This window comes from Dipteris shenzhenensis, chromosome 23, assembly GCF_047967505.1.
Source record: "Dipteris shenzhenensis isolate YYH24624 ecotype China chromosome 23, Dip_SZ_1.0, whole genome shotgun sequence".
Lineage (NCBI taxonomy): Eukaryota > Viridiplantae > Streptophyta > Polypodiopsida > Gleicheniales > Dipteridaceae > Dipteris > Dipteris shenzhenensis.
The window spans coordinates 36,708,955-36,736,314 of record NC_141618.1 but is presented as its reverse complement, the minus strand read 5'-3'; the positions used below and the strand labels follow the sequence as shown (position 1 = coordinate 36,736,314).

At 37.3% G+C, this 27,360-nt stretch overlaps 1 protein-coding gene and 1 pseudogene across 2 annotated transcripts; both read left to right on the top strand.

The window, feature by feature from the left end:
• Window positions 1-6,568: 6,568 nt before the first annotated feature.
• Window positions 6,569-24,447, top strand: LOC147887325 (agamous-like MADS-box protein AGL16 pseudogene; annotated as a pseudogene). The gene is made up of 3 exons (XR_015543208.1): window positions 6,569-6,992; window positions 20,003-20,075; window positions 24,355-24,447. The product of XR_015543208.1 is annotated as an agamous-like MADS-box protein AGL16 pseudogene (transcript).
• Window positions 24,448-24,491: 44 nt separating this feature from the next.
• Window positions 24,492-25,568, top strand: LOC147887324 (agamous-like MADS-box protein MADS2). Its single transcript, XM_087394875.1, has 5 exons — window positions 24,492-24,592; window positions 24,695-24,736; window positions 24,817-24,858; window positions 24,958-25,099; window positions 25,188-25,568. Exons 1-5 carry the CDS (start codon window positions 24,500-24,502, stop codon window positions 25,190-25,192), a joined length of 324 nt encoding a protein of 107 aa, XP_087251001.1. The 5' UTR covers window positions 24,492-24,499; the 3' UTR covers window positions 25,193-25,568.
• Window positions 25,569-27,360: the final 1,792 nt, after the last annotated feature.

The following is a 27,360-nucleotide window of genomic DNA, read 5'->3' as shown; positions in this document are numbered from 1 at the left end:
CCAATGTGTCACATGTCAAAACACAAACCACCAAGTGAACCCAAGATTAGTTGGACCTAACCCAGGTAGGTTCCTATCTGCCACGTGTCAATTGTGGGAAACCTTTGGAGACCTTGGGAAAAGTAGAAATCAAATGGCGATGCAACGAGTTGCACATGATTCTTCAATATTCGGAGTTTTGAAAGTTTCAAGCCTCAAAGGCACACAGAAGCAATGTTGTAGGTGCAGACAGCCTACTGGGCAGTGGCAAAAGAGCTGAGCCAGAGGAATCTATAGCCCTTCTCGTATAGGAGATCGCTTTTGCATTGTGTAGTGCTGTTGTTGACGGCTGAGCCTTGTCAGTGAGCAAGAGTCATTGGAGCATGCAACTCGTCGATGGTGAGTAGAGCTGTGTGGCTATCGGTCACTATCTAAAAGATCGTTGGAGGCGGATCTACAGGGAGTTAAGCTAAATTAGTTGTAGGGCGCTACAGTGGAGCGGGAGTAGATGGAGCTCTAGTTTGATGGAGGCATTGAATAGCATGGCTCCTCAATTAGTTAACTTCCTGAAAAATATATTGTCCCTCGTCTACTTTTATGTAGCTATCATCTCCTCTCTTTATCCCTTCGGGTATCCTCGTCGTTGTCATCCCCAATCTCTCTCTCTTTAGCTATGTGAGAAGCCGGCATCCAGCCTTGCTGAGCCGGTTGGTCTAGGCTTTGTTGATGGAGCAGCTTCTAGAAGACGTTGAAGCTAGTGGGAGTTGTAGAGCGGGCATGCAAACACTGCGGAGCTGCTTGTAGGTAGAGGCCAAGAGGAGTTGAAGGCAAGGATTTTCTTCATATGGGATGGTGCTACAGATAGAGAGTCGATGGCTTGCATGTAGAGCTATGGAGGCCTGAGAAGTAATCTTCTCTCACACAAATAACAGAAGTCTAAAGCCTACCTTTCTCTCAAAATCAAGTTTTTGATCCTCTCTCCCTATCTTTTTCTCACAAGAACAATGGGGATGGAAATTTCTCTCTAGTCTTTCTCTCTCTCAACAATGAATTGAATCCCTCTTAGAAGATTTCTCTCACAAAGTAAATAAAATAACTCTCTCTCATACAAAAAAGGAATAGTGGACAAAAACTCTCTCTATTTCTCTCAATAGGAGAGCTCACAAGGAATCTCTCTCTCTCTCTCTCTCTCTCTCTCAATGGACAAAAATTCCTCACATGAAACTTTTTTTAAAGAATGAATGAATAGAAATCTTTCATCAACGGAATGAAAGAATAGAAGCACTCAATCTCTCTCAAAGATCAAAATGCCTCAGTGGAAGGCAAGGGAGCTTTGATACCATGATAAAACATGTGTGCCTTAGGATCTATGGAGCTCTCTAAGGTGGATGGAACCTATGTGGAAACATGATGAAAAGAATGCTCATGACATGTACGTGAAGTCAATTAGGTTCCAAGATAGATTAGCTTCGACTCATCAAAGAGAACCTTGAGTGAATGTGCATTTCTTCTTTTTTCAACAATACATGATAGGCCTCTTATATAGTGAGTGCCCTTTGAATAGTCAACATCTGTGGGATCCTCTGATCCACATCTCTCCTTGTGGATATCCTTGATCCACATCTCCACATCATGTAGTCCACATCATAGGGTGGCTACTTTAATACATTCCTATACCATACCTTAGCCTTAAATCTATGTGCTCATGGCACCATATCTCAACATTTTATTCTCTTCTTCCATCCTCCATAAGTGAACTTTGGAAAATTCTTCTTTAGCATTGGAATGGACGAGGCGTTTACAATAGCCAAGTAAGACTTGAAGAACATACGTATCGAATCAAACTTGTCACATTTTCAAACATAGGAGGAGCACCTAGAAAAGAGAATAAAGGAAATAGGAAAAGAGAGAATAGAGGAAATAAGACTGGGGTGGAGATTTGGCTAGTTATTCGGAGTGTTGAACAACGCTATAAAGATGACTTGCAGGGTGAGTAGATCCCAATAAAGGTCTTGAGACACTTTCCCATCATTGCTAGAATACAGCACATGTTCCAATGCAAATCCATAGCAATGCTACACATCAGTCCACTGATGACACATTGAGGATTCTTGCAGATTTTGCTCCTTGGAAGCACATAGACAATCAATGGCCAAACTTAATGAGGGAGTCACACAGCTTACATCTTGAGCTCACCATGGATGGCTGAATCCTTTCAGGTTACGCTCGACATCTTGGTCAACATGTCCTATAGTCTTGGTGAATTACAATATCCCACCATGGCTAACAGTAAGATAGGTACACCTCATGCTTGCACAGCTTATGCCATGGAAGTACAAGGCCAAAAATAGGGACGCCTTTGATAAAGGAGTTATAGATCTTATGGAGAGGAGTGTGGGTCTTTGACGTTTCAAGAGCTCTTAGACATACCAATGACATTTTGGTCAGGTAAATCTTGATGTGGACCATGCATGACTACATAGGATATGGAGAGTGTGTAGGTACGTGTGGTTGTGTCTTTACATGCATAATGATACTTTTATGACTTGTGTCTTTACATGCATAATGATACTTTTATGACTCTTTTTCTAGCGCATGTCTTATACAAACACATTCATGCACGCATGCAGGACTTGCAAGAAGTGGGTAACATGCTCGTCCTATTTGTGGGAAGGGTTTAAATGCGCTTGCATGACACTCCAAACATATGAGAAAATTTTTTTATGAAGATCATGCTCGATACCTTTAGTTGGACCATCTCGCGCATGGAGACCAGCTTGATCCATGAGCACCATATTTGAAGGCAAGTGACTGGATTCAAGCTTGGAGGGCGAATGGAGAGGAACCTCCTCCTGGTATGAGGAGGCTATCCAACTTTCACAATCTTCCTTATTGGGGTCAGTTACAAATCAATCATCTCTTGGATCCCATGCATATCTTCAAGAATGTGGGGGCTACTATTTGGGCACACTTGGGTTGGTGACAAAGATTGAGAGGAGTGCAACAAGACTTGCATGCTATGAATAGGACGCCTCATTTGTGAGGCCCCAAGTGTGTGTTTGTAAAGTTACCCTCTCGAAAGCAACATGGATCCTCTCCAAGAGAGAGGAGGTAGCGGTCAAGGCAGACATTGCCTCCTTTTGAACACCGACAGGGTACATGCATTGCTTGAAAGGAGCATTTTCAAAGGAAAATAAGCTTAGTGGGATCAAGTCCCATGATTCGCACAAGGTCTTGTAGGTACTCTAAGCTGTAGGATTAGTGTACCAATAATCGTGATGTGTTAGTGTAATTATGATTATGTTGTATTATTGACATGACTTATTTGTTGCTTGGATAGTTCATCCTCCCAATTACAGTGAAAGGGTGCTTACAAGAAGATGTTAGAAATGCTATATTCAAGATCAGTGGTGGTATTGTGAGGTATGCTTACTATCAACTCACATTGATTGCATTTTCTTTAATTTAAGTTGAATAATCTATAGACTGATTATGAATCTTATATGGGTATGTGAAATAGGTGGATATATCATAAAGAGATCTCCATATCTAGCATCGAGAAGGCTAGGGTGGACTCCATCGAAGCCGTATGCTTGCTTGAGAAGCACTTTCCCTCGAGCATTATGACAACTCAAGTGCACTTGCTTGTGCACATAGTTGATGAGGTGGCCATTGCAGGTATTGTTCATAGTTGGTGGATGTTTTTTGTCGAGCGGTTTATGAAAACTTAGAAGGGATTTGTAAGGTAGAGAGCAAAGGCAGAGGGATGTCTTGTGCAATATTCATTAGTATATATCACCAAGTTTGTTGCATCCATGGATCCTGATATGCTGCATGCTTGGCATAACAAGGATGATGATCGCATCGTTGGTGAGGTTCCCCAAGGAAAAGGGATTGAAAGAAAGATCAGTGTAGAGAAAATGGAGAAATTCAATAAGTTTTGTATCTTGAATAGCAAGGAGTGTAGAAGTGGATTGAGAGATACGAACTGGTCAAATTAGAAAGAATAAATGCAAGGATGAGATTTAGAGTCATGCAACGATGAGCGCAACCATATCCATGGGATCTTGCCCTTCTCCCCACTTACATGTCACTTGATTGGCTACAACTGGCTCTACGTAAAGTCAAACACGATGGTGAGACAATAAACAAGAGTGAGAGAGAGTTATCATCTAGATGTATGATGCATGTAAGTTTCTTACCTCTTGACATAATTAAGTTATTTGTGGCAATATACGCTATAAAATAGATGCATCCCCATTGTTTTAATGATGCTCTTTTGCAGTACATAGAGTACAATGCATTATGGTCATATGGATGACATTTTCGCATGGAACGCATCGATTTAAAGAGAGTCACATATGATTGTGGAGTCATGGATAACTTCACACAAGGTGGCCAAGCAAGTGCTTTGGATACCAATCTTCTCTCCTCATAGTTGGATTATTGTGGGACCATATGCAAAATTTATGAAATTGATTTCAGACGATTTAGTATTTTCATTCTTGATGAAAAATGGTTTAGAACTATCTACAATGGTCCCCATGCTACAGTGAGAAAAGATAGTAGTGTTTCTTTGCGATAGACTCCACCAAACTTTGGACCGATAAAAGTGATACTTTTGTTCTTCTTGAGGATTGTGAGCAGGTGCATACTAATGATTTAATTAATCGAATGCTTTTTTTTTAAAAGATCAATTGGTACATGTCCTTAAGCATAAATTCATATAATTGATGGCATTTGACACCCATCTTCAATGTAGGTGGGTCTTCATCCAAATTGTTCTGATCCAAGATGGTGGTACGTGATCCAAGTTGCACCACGAAGTAAACAGATTTTTGAAGATAGAGATGTGGATATGGAGATGCCACTCCCAATGCCGGATCCAATTAATCCAAATGGATCTAGCGAAGAAGATGAAGATCACAATATGATCCAAGAGGAAGATGCACATAATGACATCGTACAGGAGGAAGATGGAGATCACGATATTAAGGAAGAAGATGACGATCAAGAATCACCCGACTTTATTGAAGAAGATCAAGTCTTAGGTGAACGTATGATGCTAGAGTACGATGATGATGATATAGGAGATCAACTCAGTATAGAGTTGGAGATAGACTTGTGTGGCACATAGGACTTAGCTCAGGATGAAGCCGTTGATGTAAATGCCATGGATTGATTTTTTTCATCTCAAACTTGGACATGAATATATGAGCTTCAAACTTGATGTAGATGCTCTTGTATTTTTATTCTTTCAAAGGATCAAACATGTATGAAAATTTTTTTTTTGGGTCATTGGGAAATACTCACTTTAAAGGTCGGTATGGGAAAAAACACTCTCTATAAAACATCGGTATAGGAAAGTGTCTCAGAGTCGTTATATACTGACCTTTTACACTTTTGAAAAAGGTCAGTATATACCGACCATTTACAAGTATGGTAAAGGTCTGTATATATCGACCTTTTTAAACCCGTCGTATGTACCGATGATTAGCGCACCACGCATGCTAAATGTCATTGCTTAACCATCGAAACAAGGCCCATGTGTAGTAGTGCATGGGCCGTAGACGACAAGCACTCGTGGCTCCTATGAGTTGAGAGAAAAGAAACTTTAGTAGGCCTGTCGTGGGGTATATAATAGAATGGTGCGAAATGGTAATATATACAACAGAACGTTACAATAATGAATCAAAAATTGATACAACCAACTCATGTTGGCATGAAGGATAGTATGGTAGGTTACATAACAAGGCCTTGACACAAACCACGTGGACCAATAGACGCAATTCCCTTCCAAGGAGAACATCAACACTAAGGCTTAGTGCACACGCACGCAAATGAGCACGGATGGTTGTGCATGACTTTTGTGCACGTAAAAGTATTGAAGAGAGCATCCAAATTGCCATTAGTGCTCATAAATGCACCCTCCATTTTGGAGGTGCAGCCAGAGATGTAGGGGTGCATAGACCTATTTCGATTGGCAGCAACCACTCGGGAAGGAAGAACTGTCGCCATCTGGAGGTCTAGGGAGTTTCAGAGGGTGACGACAAACATGTAAGACAAAAGCAAGAGCTGATGACAAAAAAAGCTCAAAATCTTGTGTATGAAAATACCTTTCTCCATTTGAGATGCTGGCAAACCGTATCCAGAGCGTAGTCGGGATGCGCAAAGGCTGGGCTCTGGGCGTAGTGTGCACTAGCCCTATAAGGGCGTGGCCACATGCAATGCCAAACTCAAAGAAAATGGAGATTTTGCATTGAGGAATGTGTCCACATGCACGGATCATCCTCCGCCAAGAATAGAGCAAAACGGAGGTGGATGGAGGAGCAACGTGCATTAAATTTACCTTGAAAGCCACCTAGCTGGAGAATAGCAGTATGGAGGGTGTGAATATTAGAGGTGGCAAAAACCCCCGCATGTGAGACCTCCAGAGTTCTATAGTTGCATCGACGAGTGTGCCCTTGCACGTTTCCTTCCCCAATCCAGAGGTCCATGTGGCCAGGAGGAGCTGAGATTCTGTGTCGAGCTGGTGCTCGAGCTATTACTGGAAATCTCAATGGTTCCATGTGGCGGCGGTGCGCTCCTAGTGGGGAAGACAAACAATAATGACAATAGACGGGTGAGAGCACCAACCCACTTTGTACTCGTGTACTTGAAAGCTCCCAAGAGAGCCGCCATAGCCAACCTCCCACACCTCAAATCCTCCATAGCTTCTTCCCTCCCCCCAAACCAACCATGTCCTCTGTCAGTGCAGTCGTTCAACCTCACCCCTTCACCCCAAAAAAACAAGAGACCCATGTCAAGAACTTTGAATACAAGAGCTCTTCCACCCGTCGTCGCAAAATACCCATCAGACGAATCGAGAACATCACCAGCCGCCAAGTCATATTTTCCAAGCGCAAAAACAGCTTGCTCAAGAAAGCTTGCGAATTGTCCGTCCTGTGCGACGCTGATGTAGCTGCCATTATCTTCTCGACCACTGGGAGGCTTTACGAGTACTCCAGCTCCAGGTGTGAGAACAAACCCGACGAAATTTGCATTCTATTCTCCCAGTTAAAAAATCCTTACTCATTGAAATGAAAACTCCAAATATGAGTGGTTGAAAATCGAACATTCGCTTGCTAAACTGCTTAAACAAATGGCTACGGTGGAACCCTTTGTTTCCAGCTAGATTATGTTTCCATTCGCACGATGAGTGAGACTACATAAAGATTACTTACGGATTTTAGGAGCCTACCTATAATCAACATCATGAATTCACATGTTCCGACGCTGATATGCAGATTGCGAAGCAGCATGGATGATACCGTGAGTAACATCCTAGTATAAACAGTAGGGATAGAACAATTCGATTGCTGTTATAAGGAGTCATATTTTGTAGCACATGCCTTCACTATCTCATAAAATAGCAGATTCCCAAAAGAACTCTACATCCATCTTTCTTGAAATGGGATAACAGAGAGTCACACCCTAGTGGTGGTAGTTGCTACGGGGCTTTTCCACTCTCAAAAAATCTATCATTGATTAGTGCGTTTAGCGTTTAGGTTCCGAGAAAGAAAAAATTTATTGGCGATTTAGGATACACAAGATGAACATTGCACCTACAAATTAATCGGAATTGATTAGCTTACATGTTAGACTAAGTAAAAAGCATGCAGGCACTTGTTATTGGTTTATCTTGAGATCCTTAAAAGAGCAAGTGAGGTCATAGATGTCATAAAGACCATTGTTACTTCTAGGTCTTGTGGAACTATGCTTGATGTTAGCTGCAATGCTTTTGTGGTCATAGCGACAATTGCCTTGGATATTTGAGACCAAGAGGGACTCAATAAAGATAGAACAAGGTTTATACACACACGACATTTTTCCCAACTTTGTAAAGAAAGATAAGCTCAAATGGTTTTGCACTCATTTGTAGTTCCATTTGGATTGGCTTGTTTTGGGTGGTTCTCTTGGACTTGACATAAATGTAGTATTGATATGCCCAACTCTCTAGGTATAGCATGTTTGAGAAACATGATTCTCATTCATTAATACTTGCAAAGAAAGTACAATATTCATTTTAAGCGCTCCATAACATTATATGGTACACCCACTAAATATAATTTATTAATCCTTGTGCTTCTTGTTGTATCTCATATGTAGATGGATGAATGTGAGATATGTACATAGAAGGTTTGGTTGAATATTTTTGCATATATATCCTCTTTGTGGTTTCATTAAAGAAACAATGCAACTAGGAAAGTTCTAAATCCCTTGGAATACCCCCTATAATGTTTCATATTTGTAGTGGTGTAAGTTGTGTCAACTTGATAGCTAAAATTTAATTCAGCTTCATAGCTTGTGTTTGATTGCTTTTGTTAGCCTTTGGGCTAGGTTATCTAACATATAATTTGCTATGTCCAGTAGTGATTGTCCCTTTAACTCTAGTAAACTATGGAGTAAGCTTGTTTATATATGCTTATGAAAAGAAGAGAAAAGAGGATGAAAGAGAGGAAATAAGAGAGGGGAAAAGCAGAGAAAGAAGAGAAAGGAAAAGGAGAAAAGAGAAGGAAAAAAGAGAGGGGAAAAGAAGAAAAGAGAGGGAAAAAGAGAAAGAATATGCTTATTCTTATGCATGAGCATATGAGCATATGCTCATGCATAAGCATAGGCAAATGCATATGCTTATGAAAAGAGGAGAAAAGATGATGAAAGAGAGAAAATAAGAGAGGGAAAAAGAAGAGAAAGAAGAGGGAAAAAGAGAAGAAAAAAGAGAGGGGAAAAGCATATGAGCATATGCTCATGCATAAGCATAAGCATATGAGCATAAGCATAAGCATAGGCAAATGCATATGCTTATGAAAAGAAGAGAAAAGAGGATGAAAGAGAGGAAATAAGAGAGGGGAAAAGAAGAGAAGGAAGAGGGAGGAAGAGGGGAAAAGAGAATGAAAAAAGAGAGGGGAAAAGAAGAAAAGAGAGGAAGAAGAGGAAATAAGAGAGGGAGGAAAAGAGGGAGGAAAGAGGGAGGAAAAGAGGAAAAGAGGGAAAGAAGAGGGAATAAGAGAAGAGAGGGGAAGAAAGGGTTCCTACGCCCAGCACTACAGCTAGTACTTAAAGCACTCGCTGCAGACCAATGCAAATAACGGACATTATAAAAAAAAAAAGAAGAAGCACTTTCTTACTTGGAAAAGTCCCCTCCGTGTTTCGTGGACTGGCCTTACAAAAGAGAGGAAACATGCCATTTTTCAGATAACTGGTTAGAGGAAGGAGGAGTTTGGAGAAGCAACTTTCCAAAGGGATTGGATTGAGGGGCAAGCATAAGCCTACAAACAAGGAGAAAGCACGAAAGGAAGGAAAAGAGGAGGAATAGAAATACCAAAAAGAGAAGAGCAAATCTCGTTTTTTGTCGTTAATCTCTGAAAATCAAGCATGAAAATTAGCACATTGGCTTAGCAATGCAAGGAGAAACATGCTTCAACTCTCACAAAATGAAATCTCACAAAAAATGAACCTACATTGCTTAAAGAGGCACACCTTCTTGAAAAAATTCCTTTTACACAAGTAGAGAGGGAGAAGGGTGGAGAGGGAGCACAAGTGTCAATGGGAGAGGGGCTTGGTAGGGGTGAGGAGTGTGGGGAATAGAGGAGGAAAGCGAGGTCGCCGAATAGAGGAGAAAAGCATGGGAGGAGAGATTTTTGCTTTTCTCGCAATAGAGTTATGAAAGATGGCATCGCACGGCATTTCGGGTTTTAGTCTCCCAGCGTCGCTATATAGCGACACTTATATCCTAAAAGCATTGCTATATAGCGACACTCATATTCTAAAAGTGTCACTATATAGCGATACTCATATCCTAAAAGTGTCGCTATGTAGCAATACTTTATCCTAAAAGTCACTATATAGCAATCTTTAATCCTAAGTGTCGCTATATAGCGACACTTATACCTTAAAAGTGTCAGTTCAAGGCACTTGATCTAAGAAGAGAGGGAAGGAGCTCATGGGTGGCTATTTTTTGGATCTTAATGGATTTCCTTGTATTTTGTGTTGTGACTTTGGAGGTGTGCAGATGGAAGGGACGAGTGAAAGTTTGTCAGATGATGCACCAATGCTTGGGAGTGCAGAGTGGCTTACAGAGAGGTTGTATTGTCATTGTACTCATTGCAAGCGAGAAGTACGACATCAATGCCGTATTGTCATGCGCCACTTGAGAATGTATGGGGAGGAGCCCAAACCAGTACCCACCGTTGGTGGTGCACATGTTGATGGATCATCGAAAAGTCAATGCTATTTGAGTTCGTGATTAATATTGCATGCGTACACGACACGAAATCTTGAGACAAGATCTTATATTTATACGAAACCTTGAGACAGGATGAGGAGGGTGGTGTGCGTATACCTTCACACTACTAACATGGATATGAAGATAGAGATGTGGATATGGAGATTCCACTACCAATGTCGGATCCAATTGATCTAGATGGATTTACAGAAGAAGATGAAGATCACAATATGAGCCAAGAGGAAGATGTGTATAATGACATCATATGGGAGAAAGATGGAGATCACGATATTGAGGAAGAAGATGATGATCATCAAGAATCACCCGACTTTATTGAAGAAGATGATCAAGTCTATGGTGAACGTACGATGCTAGAGTACGATGATGATATAGGAGATCAACTCAGTATAGAGTTGGAGATAGACTTGTTTGGCATACTAGACTTGGCTCAGGATGAAGCCAAGTCTCAAACGTGGACATGAATATATGAGCTTCAAACTTGATGTACATGCTCTTGTACTTTTATTCTTTCAAAGGATCAAACATGTATGAAAAGAAATTTTTTTTGTCATTGGATAAAACTATCTTTAAAGGTTGGTATGGGGAAAAACACTCTCTGTATAACGTCGCTATATAATGACCTTATACAAGTCTGGCAAGTGTTGCTATATAGCAACACTTTTATAAAGCGCTGGTCGTCGATATGCAAAGCGGGCTTAAAAAGTGTCGCTATATAGCGACACTTTTATAAACGTCGCTATATAGCGACACTTTTATAAATGTCGCTATTATAAAAGTGTCGCTATATAGCGACACTTTTTAAGCTTGCATTGCATACCGACGATTAGCACCAAAGCGGGCTCAAAAAGTGTCCCTATATAGCGACACATTTTAAGCCCGCTTTGCATGCCGATGATTAGTGTCCCGCACGTGCTAAACGTTGGTGCGTAACCGTCGAAAAAGGACCTATGCCTTATAGCGATACTTTTTAAGCCCACTTTGCATACCGACGATTAGCGCCCCGCGCGTGCTAAACGTCGTAAAAGTGCCTATGCCTTGTAGTGATACCTCAGCCTAACACTGAAATAGTAGACTTTTTAACATGATTTTCTATCTAAATTCAAGATGCAATACTAGACTCCTCTAATAAAACCTCAAGTGTGCCTAGCTTGTTGGCTAATTTCTTATTTTAATAGAACTTCAATGCCGATGCAAATGGAATTCAGCATCTCTTCATACATATGAGTATTTTGAATCTACTTTTGTATCCATAGTATAGGTCTATTTATTTTTCACCAAATCCCTATTAAAGACATCCATGAATAGCCCCACAAAAGTCATCACAAAATATCTATATTAGTAGAGATGAATTTTTTCTTGATACAACTCTATCAAAATGGAATGTAGCAAGTGAAAGGGATATCCATCAGTTTATCTATTAGTCATTCCTTCCCTCCCCTTTGTCTATCCATCCATCCTCCCTCAATTGATCAATCGATTGTTTAATCAATCCACACACACACACACACACACGCACACACACACACACAAGCATAATGCCAAGAATATATATTATATTATGAATACAATTTTGTGAAAAGTGAAAAAAATTAATATTTCCATCTCTACACCTATAGCATTAGTACATAGATTTGGAACTTCTTTTTTGTAATCTTACCATATTGGCTATGTGAAATTTGTTGTATTCCTACCATGTATTCTTGGTAAATACGAAATATTAAAAATTATGAAGGGCATGTTCCATGTGGCTCCTTACGAAAACAAGGTTTATGCATTTTTCTCCAAAATGAGATCTATTGCATTAGCACATAGGGTTCACGTTTTTTTTGCATGTGTGAGTTTAGTAGCATAACATTGATATGTTTGTGTGTTACAAGACTAGATGTTTCTTATATGTTAATTAATTAAGATGCATGCTTCCTTTTAAAATGTGTATTTCTTTTAGTATAGGTGTTTCAATGGACTAAACTTATCTTCAAACATTACATTCTCCTAACATTCCTTAAGCTGCAAATAAAGTCCTGACATATATTATCTTTAGTTATACAAATCATTATTTCCTTCTTTCTCCCATTCATTCCTATGAATTTATGATATAGAAGTTGATTTCCAAAATTTAGGTACCTTCATGGAAGCCTACGAATTTTTATTATTCATTTTTGAAAATTAAAATTGCTTTTATAACAATAAATATGCCGGATATTATTAAAAAGTGGGGGTTGGTCTCAAAAGACCCTTTACAAAAAGTGGTCAAAGAAAAAAGGGCAGGGCCCTAGGACTATGCTAAGACAGCCTCCTCATCTGCTCTTAGAGATTCCAATATCTGATAGGTATTGGTTAATCAGAGAATGGGAGATTTCCATAACTTTAGATGTATCCAGAGTAGCACACTTATCAGTTTTCACCACCATAACCTTTCTTCTTCCCGGTCACAGAAGACGAGCTGATTTCTCAATTGCCAGATGGCAAAGAAGACTACCCCTCTCAAAAAAGGCCATCAGGCTTGAAAGGTCTAAGGGAATCCAAAAGAATTTCCTAGCAATACTAGCTTCCAGTTTTTGTCAAAGCGAAAGTTGGTCGTTAAGCCAGTCGACCCAATTGCTCATTCGACCCTAGTCCAGACATATCTAGACACAATGCATCTCTAGAATAAGTGACAGATGTGCTCTATAGCATTCCCAAAAAGTATGCACAGCGGGTTCACTTGGAACCTTTTAGCCAATTTGCCTCTTACTGGAAACCATTGGTTTGAAATCTTCTACAGAATGAAGCTGTATTTCCCACAAGCCCTTTGCATCAAATCACTTTAAATCTACGATGCCACCAACTAAGTGCCCGCCTCAAGTTCCATTGTCTATTCAAATCCACATGCTCAGCCCGTTCATTCATCAACATCCTATATATTGCATTTGCAGATATCTTCCTATGTACCAGTGGAGAGGCCTTTTGGTTTTTCGTCTTTCCTATGTACCAGTGGAGAGGCCTTCTGGTTTCAATATTGATGCAATTAGTTGGCCAGCCCTCATTCTACTTTAGTAAAATCTACCTCAGAAATGCAATCTCGTGAGTGCTTAAGGTAAAATGGCAGCAGCAAATCTCTCGAAGAAGCCACCAATCTCCTTTCTTTGAGTCCCAAATTCACTCCCAGTAAACTAAACTTTTTCGACAAATGTGACTATTCAATCTATAAGTCAGTGATAAAGACAAAGGGGGATGTTGCATCATTCCTTATACATGATTCCAAAACCACAACTCCTAATCATATAATATTCTTCACCTCTATATTCACTCTGTGATAGTTAGGTTCACAAGATTATTGAGATTTAGACAAGTGGCAGTGACAATATGTGGAGTTGTTGAACCCTCAACCACCTAGCCACTCTAAACAACATTATTCCTAGAAGTGGATCTAGGTGTGCTGACAAGTCCTATCACTAAGGCATCGTATGACTTCAACTTTAGGCCCCAAATTTGTATGTGGGATTAAGCTAGCATACCCATTTCCACATGTCATTCCAAGGTCAAGTTCAATGTAGCCCTCTCCCTATTTCACACTTGCACCATCTATGTACCTCATAGTTGTGCACATTTCAATAGCTTCCCTCAATCATGAGTGGAATTTTAAGTTTTCCTTTGAATCCATCCTCCTTGGTCCATTTTTGTGTCTCATGGGTTCCAATATATCATTGTCTCATTTAGAATTAGAGCCGCTAGCTCTTTAGATATAGATAAGTGACCTTAACATTACATCGATCTATGTACTAAGGTTGCCTCAACCCTCAGTCACCTAGTCACTGTTGGGGAGTGGGAGAGAAGATGGACATGAGGGAAAAGAGTGTGGGAACCAAAGGGAAAAATGTTCCATTAATGTGTGAGGGAGTCCTCTCTTTTATAGAATGGGAGAGAGGGTGGCCTAGATCATAGGTACCTCTCCTACATCAAAGGATAGAGACTCCTAAATCAAAGGCACCTCCCCATCTGGGGGCCTTTGCTTTACATCATCACTTATGTCATGGTCTAGACACATCATAGCACTTAGTGTGCTACTCCCACACCCACACACACACACACACACATGATCATAGGACAGACACTTGATCACATGATTCCCAACATGCCCCCCTCAAGGGTTTGCCTCTTGGTATGTCAAGGATACATCCATGCACATAGTTTCACAAGCCATCTCATGATGGTCAAGGATAAATGTATGGCTAGGATCTCATGCTAGCAAAGGTGCCCAAGGGTAAAGGTTTTCGAAAATGGGATAGACCCCCCCCAAAATGGTTATATCCTTCACATGTATAAGGATTAATCTTAGGCCTTTGTGTGGAACTAGTTTCTTATGTCCATGGAGGCAAATACATATCACATGGCTTACATAGTGACCAGAGGTGATTACAAAAGAAAAAACACAAAACACATAACATTATTTTTGGAGTACTACTCTAGGAAGAGAACGTCAAAGTTGACCAAGTGATGATAAAAGAAAGCTCAAAAGATAAAGTTTTTATTTTCTTCTACCACAATGTTTGTGTCTTCATTTGTTGATGGAGTTCTCTCTTTAGCCAGATTTGCCATGCTTTTCTTCTTCTCATTGCAAAACTTCTCTAAATGATTGATCTTAGCACAATAAGTGCAAGGATTGATCTTGTAGCAATCTTTTTCAAGATGATTGGTCTTTCCACAATGCTTGCATGCCTTGTATTTGCTCTTTGATGAATACTTCACTGCAAGTGGTTGTGTGTGCTCTCCATCCTTTCTTGAAGTCTTCTTTCTCTATTTCTCTTGTAGAGCACTAATGATTTCCTCTAGTATGGGTTGGGGAAGATTCTTCAAGGTAGTCACAAAATAATCATAGTCTTGAGGCATACCCGTCAAGAGCACAGCCATAGCATCATCTTTAGTAACTGGAGAGTTGACTGAGGCCAATTGTGTCATAAGACTTCTCAAAGTATTAACATGAGCTACAACAATGTTTCCATGCATCGTAAGTTCAAAGAACTTAATTTTCAAATTCAACTTAGAAGTATGAGAACTAGCATCAAATAACATATCTAACTTATGTCAAGCCAGACGGGGATTCCAAATTAGAAATATGATGCACAAAATCATCTCCAAATCCTAAAGCAGTGCGTGCATAAGCCTTCTCTAGCCTTTTAGCATCTACAAGTGTAGTTAAAGAAGATTCACTTGCCTTCCCTTTACCTTTGGTTATGGTGGATTCTCCTTCTTTAGATGATTGATTCCCTGGCTTGACTAAGTCCCACAAATTCTCCTTCATAAGCACAAATTTGATTTTCATTTGCCAAGCATGAAAACCTTGGCCATTAAACTTATCTATCTTAAAGGTGGCCATTGAGAGGGTCTTATCTTTATAATTAGGCAGTGTCTACTGTCTTACAGATGGTCAATCTTTTTTAACAAAGAGGTCTCCCTCACCATACAAATGTAAGTTATTTGCTATGTACTCAGAAAATCATAAATTCTTGCCATAAAAATACCTAGTAGGCTTTTCCTAAAGTCTCTTGGAAGGAGTTTTCTTACCTTGATCTTTTCCCTTTGTGTTGACTTGGACTTCTTCACATAGCTCTCATTACAAGAACCACAAGAGCTAGTCACGGTTACAACTGATCAAATGTTCATCAGCAATCATTGTGCATGTGTATCATCTTCAAATCAAAGAAGATACTCACAAATGAAATAAAACACTATAAGAGAGTATTTGAACCAAATTATCAGCATCAACTGAGTGATAAGTGACTATGAAAGTGCCTTGCAGAGCACTAACTCAACTTGCTTCACCCATCAAACATCTAAAAAACTATGAAAGTGCCTTGCAGAGCACTAACTCAACTTGGAGGGCAGAATTCATGCAACTAGAGAAGAGATTAAAAGGGATTTCCATGTAAAATTAAAGCTTGAATACCAAAGTAAGTCTAGCATAGAGCTTAGGTGGAATTATGTGCTACTCTTTCTGGGAGAAGTGTGCCTTCTTTAACTGGTCTTTGTGTGAATCCTCCTTGCTTCAACAAGCATTGGTCCTCAAACTTGGACACAAGGTAGCTTGTAGTGTCGCCCCCACTCGTGACTCAGAGGAATTAGAGTATAGTTGAATCTATGGACAGAATTACAGGAAAGGTCGATGGACTATTTTCTTGATAAGGGATGTATGGTGGGTCTGGGAGCATATCACAAATCCATTGTAAAAGTCATGAAGTACAAAACACGTGACAAGCTTAGTCTAAGGGTATCAGACTAGGCTTTCTAGACCCTACAAATGGTAAATATTTTGAGTGTCATTTCGTAAAGAATCAACATGCAAACAAATAGTAAATTACTCTAACAAAAAGCATGGGCAAATCGTTGATGACATCTAGCTTGATAGCTAAGTTTTGAGCGATATGATAATACATCCTTCACAGCTTGATAGTATATGGTTCACTCCAAATGAAATGAAATCCCCATGTACCTAGATTTAATGAATACAATCCTCACTTCATCAAGAAATGACAAGATGGTCCTCTAGTGCACACGAAAATCTAGAGATGGCTACTAATGATCTAGATAAGAATTTTAGAGTGCAATGAAATTGTCAACAAATAAAATTGGCAAAAGATGCCAAGACTAATCCACTATCATCGTTTGCTAAACTATAATGTAATGGGTGGCATGAAGGTATCCCATCAATATTGGCAAAAAGATGCACTAGAAGTGAGCCTCCATGGTGCTCCAATTTGTGGCAAAGGTAGCATTGTATACCCTATAGGTTCATGCCATTATGGACAATAACAAGGCAAGATATGATGCTTACTACCACAACTTGATTGTCTATAATTCAGAAATTCACTCAAAATAGTTAGTTAGGCCTTTTAATCATGGAACCATAAGACATGGCCAAATATTTGTCAAGGACAATAGAAAAGTCTTAGATAAATACAATATTGTAATTAATTAACAATAAAAAATTAGGATTCTTGGATATCTTACTCATCTTGTAATTAAAAAAACATGTATATTGACCTAGGAAATGGATGTATAGAGGATCTTATTTGGGTCCCTCGCTAGTTTCTAGCTTGCAAATAGATCCCAATTTGTGAAATTTCTACAAGTCCATATGGTTGGTTGATACAACTTTTTGAACTTCATCTAGCTATAGTAAAGCTTTACTCCCATACCTAAAGGACTGAATTCATAATAAAGAGGAGACCCTTTCGGTTTTTAATCAAAATTAAAACAAAGGTTAAGAGGATTCTTTCATAGTAGTAATTAATAATGTTACATTAATAATATAACAAGGCATAATAGACTACTTGGTGATCTTCAAATAAGTGTACTTTATTTAGAGACATTTTTAATAAAGAATTCAATAATCGTATAATGAATATTATTAATAAATAAGCTAATTTCACTTTATTGTAACTAGGGAAACTTAAGGAGGTATATCATAGTATTTCAAGATGTGTCATTCTAGTGAACCATTGAAAAATATCTTGTCCCGCTAGCAATCATATTTACATAGATTATTTATTGATTGACCACATTAGTAGTAGTTCATCAGCGATAGGGGGTCTACAAGACATTTTATTTTTAAAATGATTTTGGTGTTCTCCAAAGTCACTTTTCCCAAAAGCGCATCACTTTCAAGAGCCGTTTGCTAACAATAAAATAGCTCTTTTAAATAGTTTTTATTTTTATATATAGCTTTTTTTAATTTAAAAAATATTAAAAGTCACCCATCCACTCACCCACCGATTTGGATCTATTGAGGAGCACTTGCTCTTGGCTTACACTTCACACAATTGGGCTTGAGTAGAGTCTACCACCCTAGCAGGCAAGTGCTGAACTCCTGGGCAACCACGGCTTCTGTAATACTTTCCCTTTTTAAGAAGTGTTCAAGACATTTAATTTGTCTAGAAACCTACAAATCTTAAGTGAATGAAAAAAAATAAAATCTCATAAGATATGCATGTTTTTGTATGCTTTACCTCAACTTCAAATGTTTGAAAGTCTTTTTTTTGCAAAATTTCAACATTTGAGGCCCCAAAATAGTCATCCACATCTTACGTCCAAAGCTATAAAAATTTCTCAAAATAGTTTTTGTATTCCTTTTCCTTATTATAACTAGACCATTTTTTTAAAAAGTAAAACAAATAATTTTCTCCTTGTAGAGATTTAGTCTAGGCTCCATCATGAATTCCCCAAAAAATTCAAGTCCTTGCATATGTCTTTAGCCTACGACAAGGATGAAAAGCAAATTTTGAATTCCGAAATATAAAAGATATCAAAGAGAATATGGAATGTGTGAGATGTGACATGTCACCTTACATGCAATTCAAAAATACATTAGTAATAACTAGTTGTGGACCTAGTGCCAAAATTAAATTTAGACTTCATGTTCATCTTGTGCTTGAATCTTCGGGGGAAAAATGAAATATTGGTTCTTCATGATCACTCACCTACTTCTACATGGGCCCATTCATCATTATTAATTTTCCAAGTTTACTCATTTCCCATTTGAGGGATTGTAGCGTTTGAAGTTGTAAAGGTCTTATTGAGTGTACTTATATGTTTGGTGCTATTGCAAGTCAAGTATTTAAAATAAATGTATTCTAGCAAATTTTGATAAAAAATAGGTAGTTCTTTGTGCATCAATACCTTTGCATGATCTAAAATAGGTGATCCATTACATGTGGTAAAGTTAGCTGATTCCTATATTCTCATGCAACATATGTGGTATATACATTCAACTATTCAGTTTTGAATCAATTTGGTGCTTGAAAAATTGTTGCTTATCTTATCCCCACTAGTTACAAGGTAGGACTTGGGTAGGCCATTGTCAAGTTTAGTGCCCGCATCTTGACATGCTAGATGCACTCACATGTGAATATGATTATTCTTTATACTCCCCAGGCATGTAAGGAAGAATAATTCTATCTTCATGTGATAGTATCAAAATCTAGAAATTAAAGTGCAATGTAAGACAAAATGAATAGTTTGGGTAGACCATTATCACTTATTGCCTAGCTCTTAACCATGCTCGATGCACTTAAATATGAATATGGTTATGCTTTATACTTCCTAGGCCTAAAAGGAATGAAGATAAATCATAGTATTCTATATTCATTTTATTGTAAGAAAATCTAGAAATTACCATACAATGTGATCCAAATGTGTTAGCTTGATATGTAAAATTTTCCAAATGTCATACAATGTAGAGTTTTTTGAAAAGTGATATCATTATTCACTATGTTTATAATCCCTTGCCCAAAACAAAAAATTGTTGAGTAGAGAAGCTACAATTGCAATGGTCCAAAGCCACAAAGTTTTGATATATGAAACATGGTATTTAAAAATAAATGAAGCCAGCAAGTTAGCACAACACAAAACATTAACTTGAAGCCAATATATTTAGGTGGCTTGACTTGTGCATATAGTGATCAAGAGGCTACATCTAATGTGGATTGTTGATTACAAAGGAAAGGCTATATGAACTCTAGTTAGAAACAGGAAATATTTCTACTTAAAATTAACGTATTCTTGTAATTTTAAGTTTGAAGGATTATAGTTTGAAGATTGAATTCTTCATAGATCTACAATTTCTAATATTATTATTGATTATTGATGTTATGCATCTCTCTCTCTCTCTCTCTATATATATATATATATATATATATATATAGAGAGAGAGAGAGAGAGAGAGAGAGAGAGGCTAACTAGCATGCACTTTTGATTTTGTAGCATCAGCAAGATCATAGAAAGATACACAAAATATGGAGGTAGAATACAAGAACATGGTAATCCAGATCAAGAAGTTGAGGTAATGCTCAAATTTATAGATCAAAGAGTGGCTATAGTGTGAAAAATGGTACACAAACTAGATATAAGGATAAGCCTTAATGTAAGAACTTGCACAAATCCACATGATTCTTTAACCTATAATGGAATGATTGGGTTATGGCTGAAGTTCTAGTACTTTCATGTTGTTATCTTGAGGTAGAATAAGGAAGTATTTATCCATGTCATGAAAATAACCTTTCATGCTAAGAAGGATCTTGATTATTTGATTATTTCAAGGTAAAGAGAAGTGACACTTTGCTAAAATTTTGACTTTAAGACATGTTCCTATATTTCTCCTCATCATCATGGTATTTCAAAGAAAATAGTGCAATTTAAAAATTTAAGCATGGAATTAGTCATGGTAGCACAAGGGAAAAAGGAAGTTTTCTTGAAAACGAATTAATCATAGGACTCCTTGAAAACTAGGTTTGTGGAGTTATTCAAAGAAGGCTTATTTTTGGGATAAAGAATCAAATTACATTGGTGATAAACATGCTTTGATGTGATTAATATACCAACTAGAACATACATAGTTTGCATACATACGGATAAATATATGATTTTTATTCTTATGAGAAATTACCCCTTTAAGGGTATTGTATCCAAGTCTAAATTTGAGCACATAGCATGAGGTCATAGTGCTTAGAATATTCAACAATATTCTTTCCTTTTTAATAAGGCATGATGAACCTTTCATTCTATCTCCTTTATATTTGCTAGCTCACCACATCATTGTCCTCTCCAAATACATAGAATCTCGCTTACTTGTTGTTAGGCAGATCTAATCATCTATATACTCAGGGATTCCTTGGGAACCTATCAACACATGGATAATAGAAGTATTTGGAGAGCTATTTAAAGATATTAATAAATTACAAGTGAAGACTAAAATGAGACTCAAAGCAATGTATTAATACCTACAATGAGAGCATAACTCAGCTTAATTTGTATTAATGCTAGCCTAGAATAACTATTGGGGGATTTGGTATGGATTTACACCTTGAAAATATTATTTTTTCATTTTAGTAATATCTATAGCATTCAAGTGTTTGGTTAGTAGACTTAATAATAGAGAAATAAACAAAAAAGCTTAATGGATAAGATGGCTCCGTTGTGGGATTTCATATATCTAAATATTAAATTTCCTTTGTAGACTACTTTTAGGTAATAAAATGCTGTTAGAGAACATTGGTGTGATTATTGGATGATAATACATCATGTAAACTTAATTTATGATGACGTCCTTTTTAGAGATAATTTGTTAGTAAACAATCATGGAATTTCCTTTAAATTTGTCTCAATCTATCAAATTCTAGAGGCATGCTATTTGAAACTCATTCTTTTTGGGCTCCATATAAGCATGTGTTTAAGCAATGTATTGATATCTACAATGAGATGATAAGTGAAATTATTTTATACTAATGCTAGTAGATTTTGGGATACTACCTAGAATAATTTTGGGGGATTTGTTATGGATTTACACCTTGCAAACATTATACTTCATTTGTGTAAAATCAATAGCATTTTAAGTGTTTGGAAATTAGATTTAATATAAGTGAGAAATGGAATCCTAAGTTTGAAGAGACAAAATGTCTCCATTGTGGGAGAATGCCTTATACCCTAAGATTAAATTTCCTGCATAGACAATTTTAAGGTAATAAAGTTCTCTAAATTAGAGAACTTTGGTTGGTTATTTGACGATAATACCACATGTAATCCAAATTTATTATGATGTCCTTTTTAGAAGTATTTTATTTATAAAAATCATGGAATTTTGTTTAAACTTATGTCCGTTTGATATTTGAGACTCACTGTATATTGAGCTCAATATAAGAATGTATATTTGTATCCTTGGCTAATTTATTTATAGTTTTAATTCTTAGATCCAAGGCTATGGATATTGTAAGGATTTGATGTGTTACAACTAAAAATAACATACATTCTTAGAATTAGATGGAATGGGTTACATTCATTCATGATATATGTTCCCATCCTCAAGTGCTAGTTTTTGCATTAGTTTTTATGCCATACAAATTTATTTTTTGGGACCAAAGATATAGAAAGTTAATTGAAGGCCGCTCTCTAGTGGAGGAACTAATTTTATTAATGTGGATGTCTTTTGATTTTGAGACTAATTATGGACCTTGCATGGTACCTCCATGGACTAAAGGTTCCATTACAACTCCCCCCACTCCCTCGTGGGAGTGATTACCATCTAACTCCTTGTGTAGGAAAAAACATATAAGGATGAAGTGCAATCTAGCATCATATATAATATGGAGGGTAACACCTACATTGGAAACAAACCCTATATATAATACAAAAAGAAATACATACATAAAGCTCTATACTTTTCACATCCTTGTCACTAGACCAAGTCTAAAATTCATCAAGAGTATAGACCCTATATAATATGGAAGGCAATACATACATTGGAAACAAAACCTACATATAATACAACAGGAAAATGTTGTACCTTTACACCACCTATATGTTCAATTTAACAAAATCTTTAATTATTTTATTTAATTCATGATGAGATCTTTTTAACTATGCTATTATGTTTTCTCTCTATCAAACACTAAAGCAAGGCATTGCACAGTGTTATAATTGAACTAGATTTTGGACTTTACTAAATCTTTATTGAGTGGAGGTCACCACTTTCTAAATTCGCTGATTTTTTGTTTTATTAGATTAGTTACACAAAGATATATTGTAAAAATGACAAATCTACATAATTGAAAGATATATTGTAAAAACAACAAATCTACATAATTATCTCCTCAAACCTATGAGAAGAATGATTACAAGAAGAGACATTATGATGTAACAAAAACTACTAAGTAATGTGCATAACTCTTTTAATTAAATATAAAACCTGGAAAACTATCTAAAGATTTGTGTTAACATACACAAAGAAATAGAAACAGACTACACTACTTGCAATGTCACTAACTTGGCCGTTGAGATAACCCCACCATGTGCCAAGAATTACGAGAGCTTAAGAATGTGATGGCAATAGAAACACTAATTTGATTGTGAGGGAAATCCTTTTGATTGGCTATCTTAAAGTGGAAATTTTCAATGTAGAGAGAGCATACACCTTTCGAAGTTTGAACATCATCTACTAATGCTTGTAAAGAGACATTATGTAGTCAAATTCATGTAAATTAGTGGAAGGAAAAAGTGATTTTTTTTTCACAAGTCATTGTATTGAGGGGATCACGATCCCTAATTTCATTTGTTCTCTCACAACTAGCATATATGCAATTCGATTTGGGATCAAGGTTGTCAATGGGATTTTTTCTTGGTTTTTCTTAGACAGTCCAATGCATGATGAGGCTATGTATATGGTAGAATTGGGTATGAGTAGACACAAGAAAAATAGATGGAAAACGCAAATAAAAAAGTGAGCGTACATATAATTTATCTAAGTATCCGCTCAGTATCTGGGATTTTTCTTGAAATATAAAGAATTTAAATTATCGGAAAAGTTGTAACAATCCAAATTGAGAGGCTCTAGAGGAACCAGTGACAAAAAGCACGAGAATTTGCAAGAGCCGAATCAATCAAAACCCTTGATACATATTAAAAAAGAAGACATTGGAAGCGCCAAATAAGATGTTGCAAGCTGAGACAAACACGAGGTTGAAACGAGTCTCCAGTTCTTCAAAATTTCAACCATGAGCTTGATAATCAAGCTCTTATTATGTCTTACAACTGAATTAAACACGTCACTTTAAGGCATTCAGATTCACGATCATGTCTAGTAACTTCAAAAGAATATGGATGTCTTCAAAATGCAATAATTCAAGGACTGGGAATCATGCATGTTCGCTGCAGCTCATGAGTCACCTCAAATTCTTAGAACGTTGAAATTGCAGAAACCTTTGTAGTCAATATGGTTGTCTGTTGTTTTAAGCATCGTCGAGCTTGATGTATTATGTTCTAATTCTTCAAAATCTCTAACCGGCTTGTTTGCGCATTTCAAAGCATAACGTTTCAAGATCAGTACATGGTTGGTATGGTTGGCTGCACAAAAAGGAGCATAAATGTTGCGTGCTATTTATCCAATTTATCATTTCTATATCTTCTGAGCATCCTAGCACAATGGATAACTAAACAACAATTTACAGTTGTTGAAAGATCTAGGACCCATTAGATAGATTGGTATTTTCCATTTCCAATTTCTTCAAGATCTCAAAGTAAATTAAGGACAACACTCCTCTGTTCATGGCCTGCTGGTTATGCAGGGGTGGTGGAGACAACAATCTGCCAGATTGAAGGAGCAATTGGCTTTTCTGAAAAACGAAAACAGGTGTGATTATGCAGCGTGGTTGGTGTAAGCTCTTAAGAATTTTTTGATCTTTTGGTAACTCTGTACAGTGCAGACACAGCATGGGCCAAAATCTTGCAGGATTGTCATTGAAAGACTTGCAAAATCTAGAAAGGCAATTAGAAATTGGGGCAAACCAAGTGGAGGCCAGAAAGGTTTGTGATCAATCGTCTTTGCTTGCATCAAACGTAACGTAGTCTTCCAGAATCAGGACAATCCTAGACTCGTCATCATCCAAGTTTCACTTGTCTGGGCAGACTCAACTGCTGAAGGAAGAATTACAGAATCATTGTAAAAAGGTGCGTGATTTGTTTGTTTTCTGGCTGTTTGAATCATAGGGCAGTCGTTGTCTGACTGCTTTATCATGGGCTTTCTTTAGGAACATCTGCTTTTCCAGGAGAATGAGATGCTCAGAAGGAAGGTAAGGCAACACCATGTTACTGCATGAGCTTTCAAATTTCAGATGAGGCCATGCCTGTTCTTCTGATCGTCGACGTCCTTGAGCTTGAAGATTTTCCAGATGGCCAGCATGGAAGGAAAAACGACATTGGCAATCAACTTTCAAGATTGTCAGGATTCTTCGAGTGTTGAAGGTGCTTCTAAAGCTCAATCAAGCATAACCGCCACCGAAACAACCCTGCAACTTGGGACTAACTTATCAGGTTTCGTGTGTCTCTCTGTTTTTCTATCTGTCTCTCTTCCACCCACAAATTTCTTCGGTGTTGATGTGTTGAAATGCTTGGTGCACAGGTTAAATCATCGATTTTCTGAGCTTTATGTGGATGCAATTACTGTAAAGAGTGATTCTTGTAAGTATGGAAGAAAAGATTAGAATGGTCAAGTGTCATCCCCCAGTCTGGCCTGGTGGTACATGGAAGACATTGTGTAGTGCCCTTTACTTTGCTGATACTTCCTCCTATGAGCTAATTCCATGTGTTGCCATTGAAATGATTAGTGGGAGACAACATTCCATTTGGGCATTGATGGGATATCATAATAGCTCATCCCTGTAGTTTATGGTTTTCCAACCTTCTGACTATCATGAGATTGAAAATGCACTATTTGTTATGATTTTAGAGGACCCATGTTTCTATGTTAATCTAAATATGTATTCTTGCCACACTAGCAGAATTGTACAGTTCATCTTTTGAAGTTTTCGACCATGTTGAGGTTGGTTGATATTGGGATAAATTTTATCTACCTTACGGGTAATGTTAGCTATCTTTTCTAAGCATTTTTCTCTCCAAGATGTTATTTGGGAGAGACTAAAATGAAATACTAAAGTCTTCCCAAGTAGTTGTAGCTTGAATAAGGAGAATGAGGGCACTTTTTATTAGCCTTCTTCTTTGGTGCTAGCGTTGACATGGTCGAGTCTAGCCTTCACCTTTGAAGTATTGATAGCAACTGAGTATCAGGTAAACATAGGTGCTTAAGTATGTGTCGGTGCATGGATTTGATCTGCGTTTCTCGCTTTTCGATGATGCTTCGCTTCCTTGGGCTCTTGAGAGAGTACCCATCCGATGTAAAGTGGCTAGCCCTTGCCATGCATTATGAAGTTTATGGTATTCAACCTTGTGATTGTCATGAGATTCAAATTGCACTATTCATTATGTTTTTATAGGATGTTCTTGGATTCCATCCAAATATAAATATAAATATTCCCATTTAGGATTATGGGTGTCTTCAATTGTCGTATGATAAGATTGTTTTTGAAATAAGATAATATTATCAATTCCAATTCTTCTTATTCTTGGTATTTTGTGTTGTTAATTTTCTCCATTCATCATATCAATATTGTGTGCCACTACGAGGGAAAATAATTACCTCTTGTTGAACTATAGAGTGTGCAAACAATCCTCTTCCTACCACTTCCAATGTTGACTTATCTTTAGAGTATAGGTTTTGTTGAATTTGAATCTCTCTCCTCTTCCTACCACTTGCAAGGTTGACTTATCTTTAGAGAATAGGTTTTGTTGAATTTGAATCTCTCTTCGATGGGTATTTAAGAGTTGCATTAGGGGAGATGTGGGGTAACAAAAGTGGCCCCCAAGGGAAAGATAAAAGAAAAGTTTGCATGCTAGTTTGATTCTTTAAGAAAATACATCTAATACCATATAAGATTCAAATTTGAATTTTGGAGGGAAAATTAGAGCTCTAGTACTTGTCCAATGTATACTATAACATGTATATCACTAGAAAGCTCTTGATGAGACAATTTTGAAATTATGAAGTCCAATAAATTTGGGTGATTCTAGTTATAGGTTGCCCATGGTTGTCAAATTGTTACTCCAAAATCCCCATGAACTTGTAGAGTCTCCTTAGGTGGCTCTTCTTAGACCCCAAATCTCCCCTAATGTAATGTATTTGGTATTGCTTTACTTATGTTTATCAGATTACATCCTCCTAACTTGTAATCTTCCTAACTATACTTTAATAAGCAACACATTGACTAATATTAAAAGATATATCAAAATATCACTCCCATTTTTTGTTTTAGAACGCAAATGCTCACACACAACATTCTAAGTTAGGTTTGTAGCATCAAATTTATGACATTAAGTTTCTAAGGAGGCATGCCATATATTTTTGTCCCAATAACTATTACCACATAAGATCAAATTTATATGACATCAAGCTTCTAAGGAAGCATGCCATGTATTTTTGTTTTATATAAAGTATGGATCACATACTCGTTCCACAAAAAAAATGATACTAAAAGTAACATAGATTTTCTCATTAATGTCATCATATATTTGAAATACATAGGTCAAATCTATTGCTTCGTCAATCCATATAAAAAGGTTGTAAATGGGCTTTTGTACTCTCTTGGTGATACAAGATTATCGTAACCAAGTTGTTGAGCTCTTACCATTGCTTCCATTTGAATGATTAAACTTTTAACCGTTCTTTTTAAATATATCCA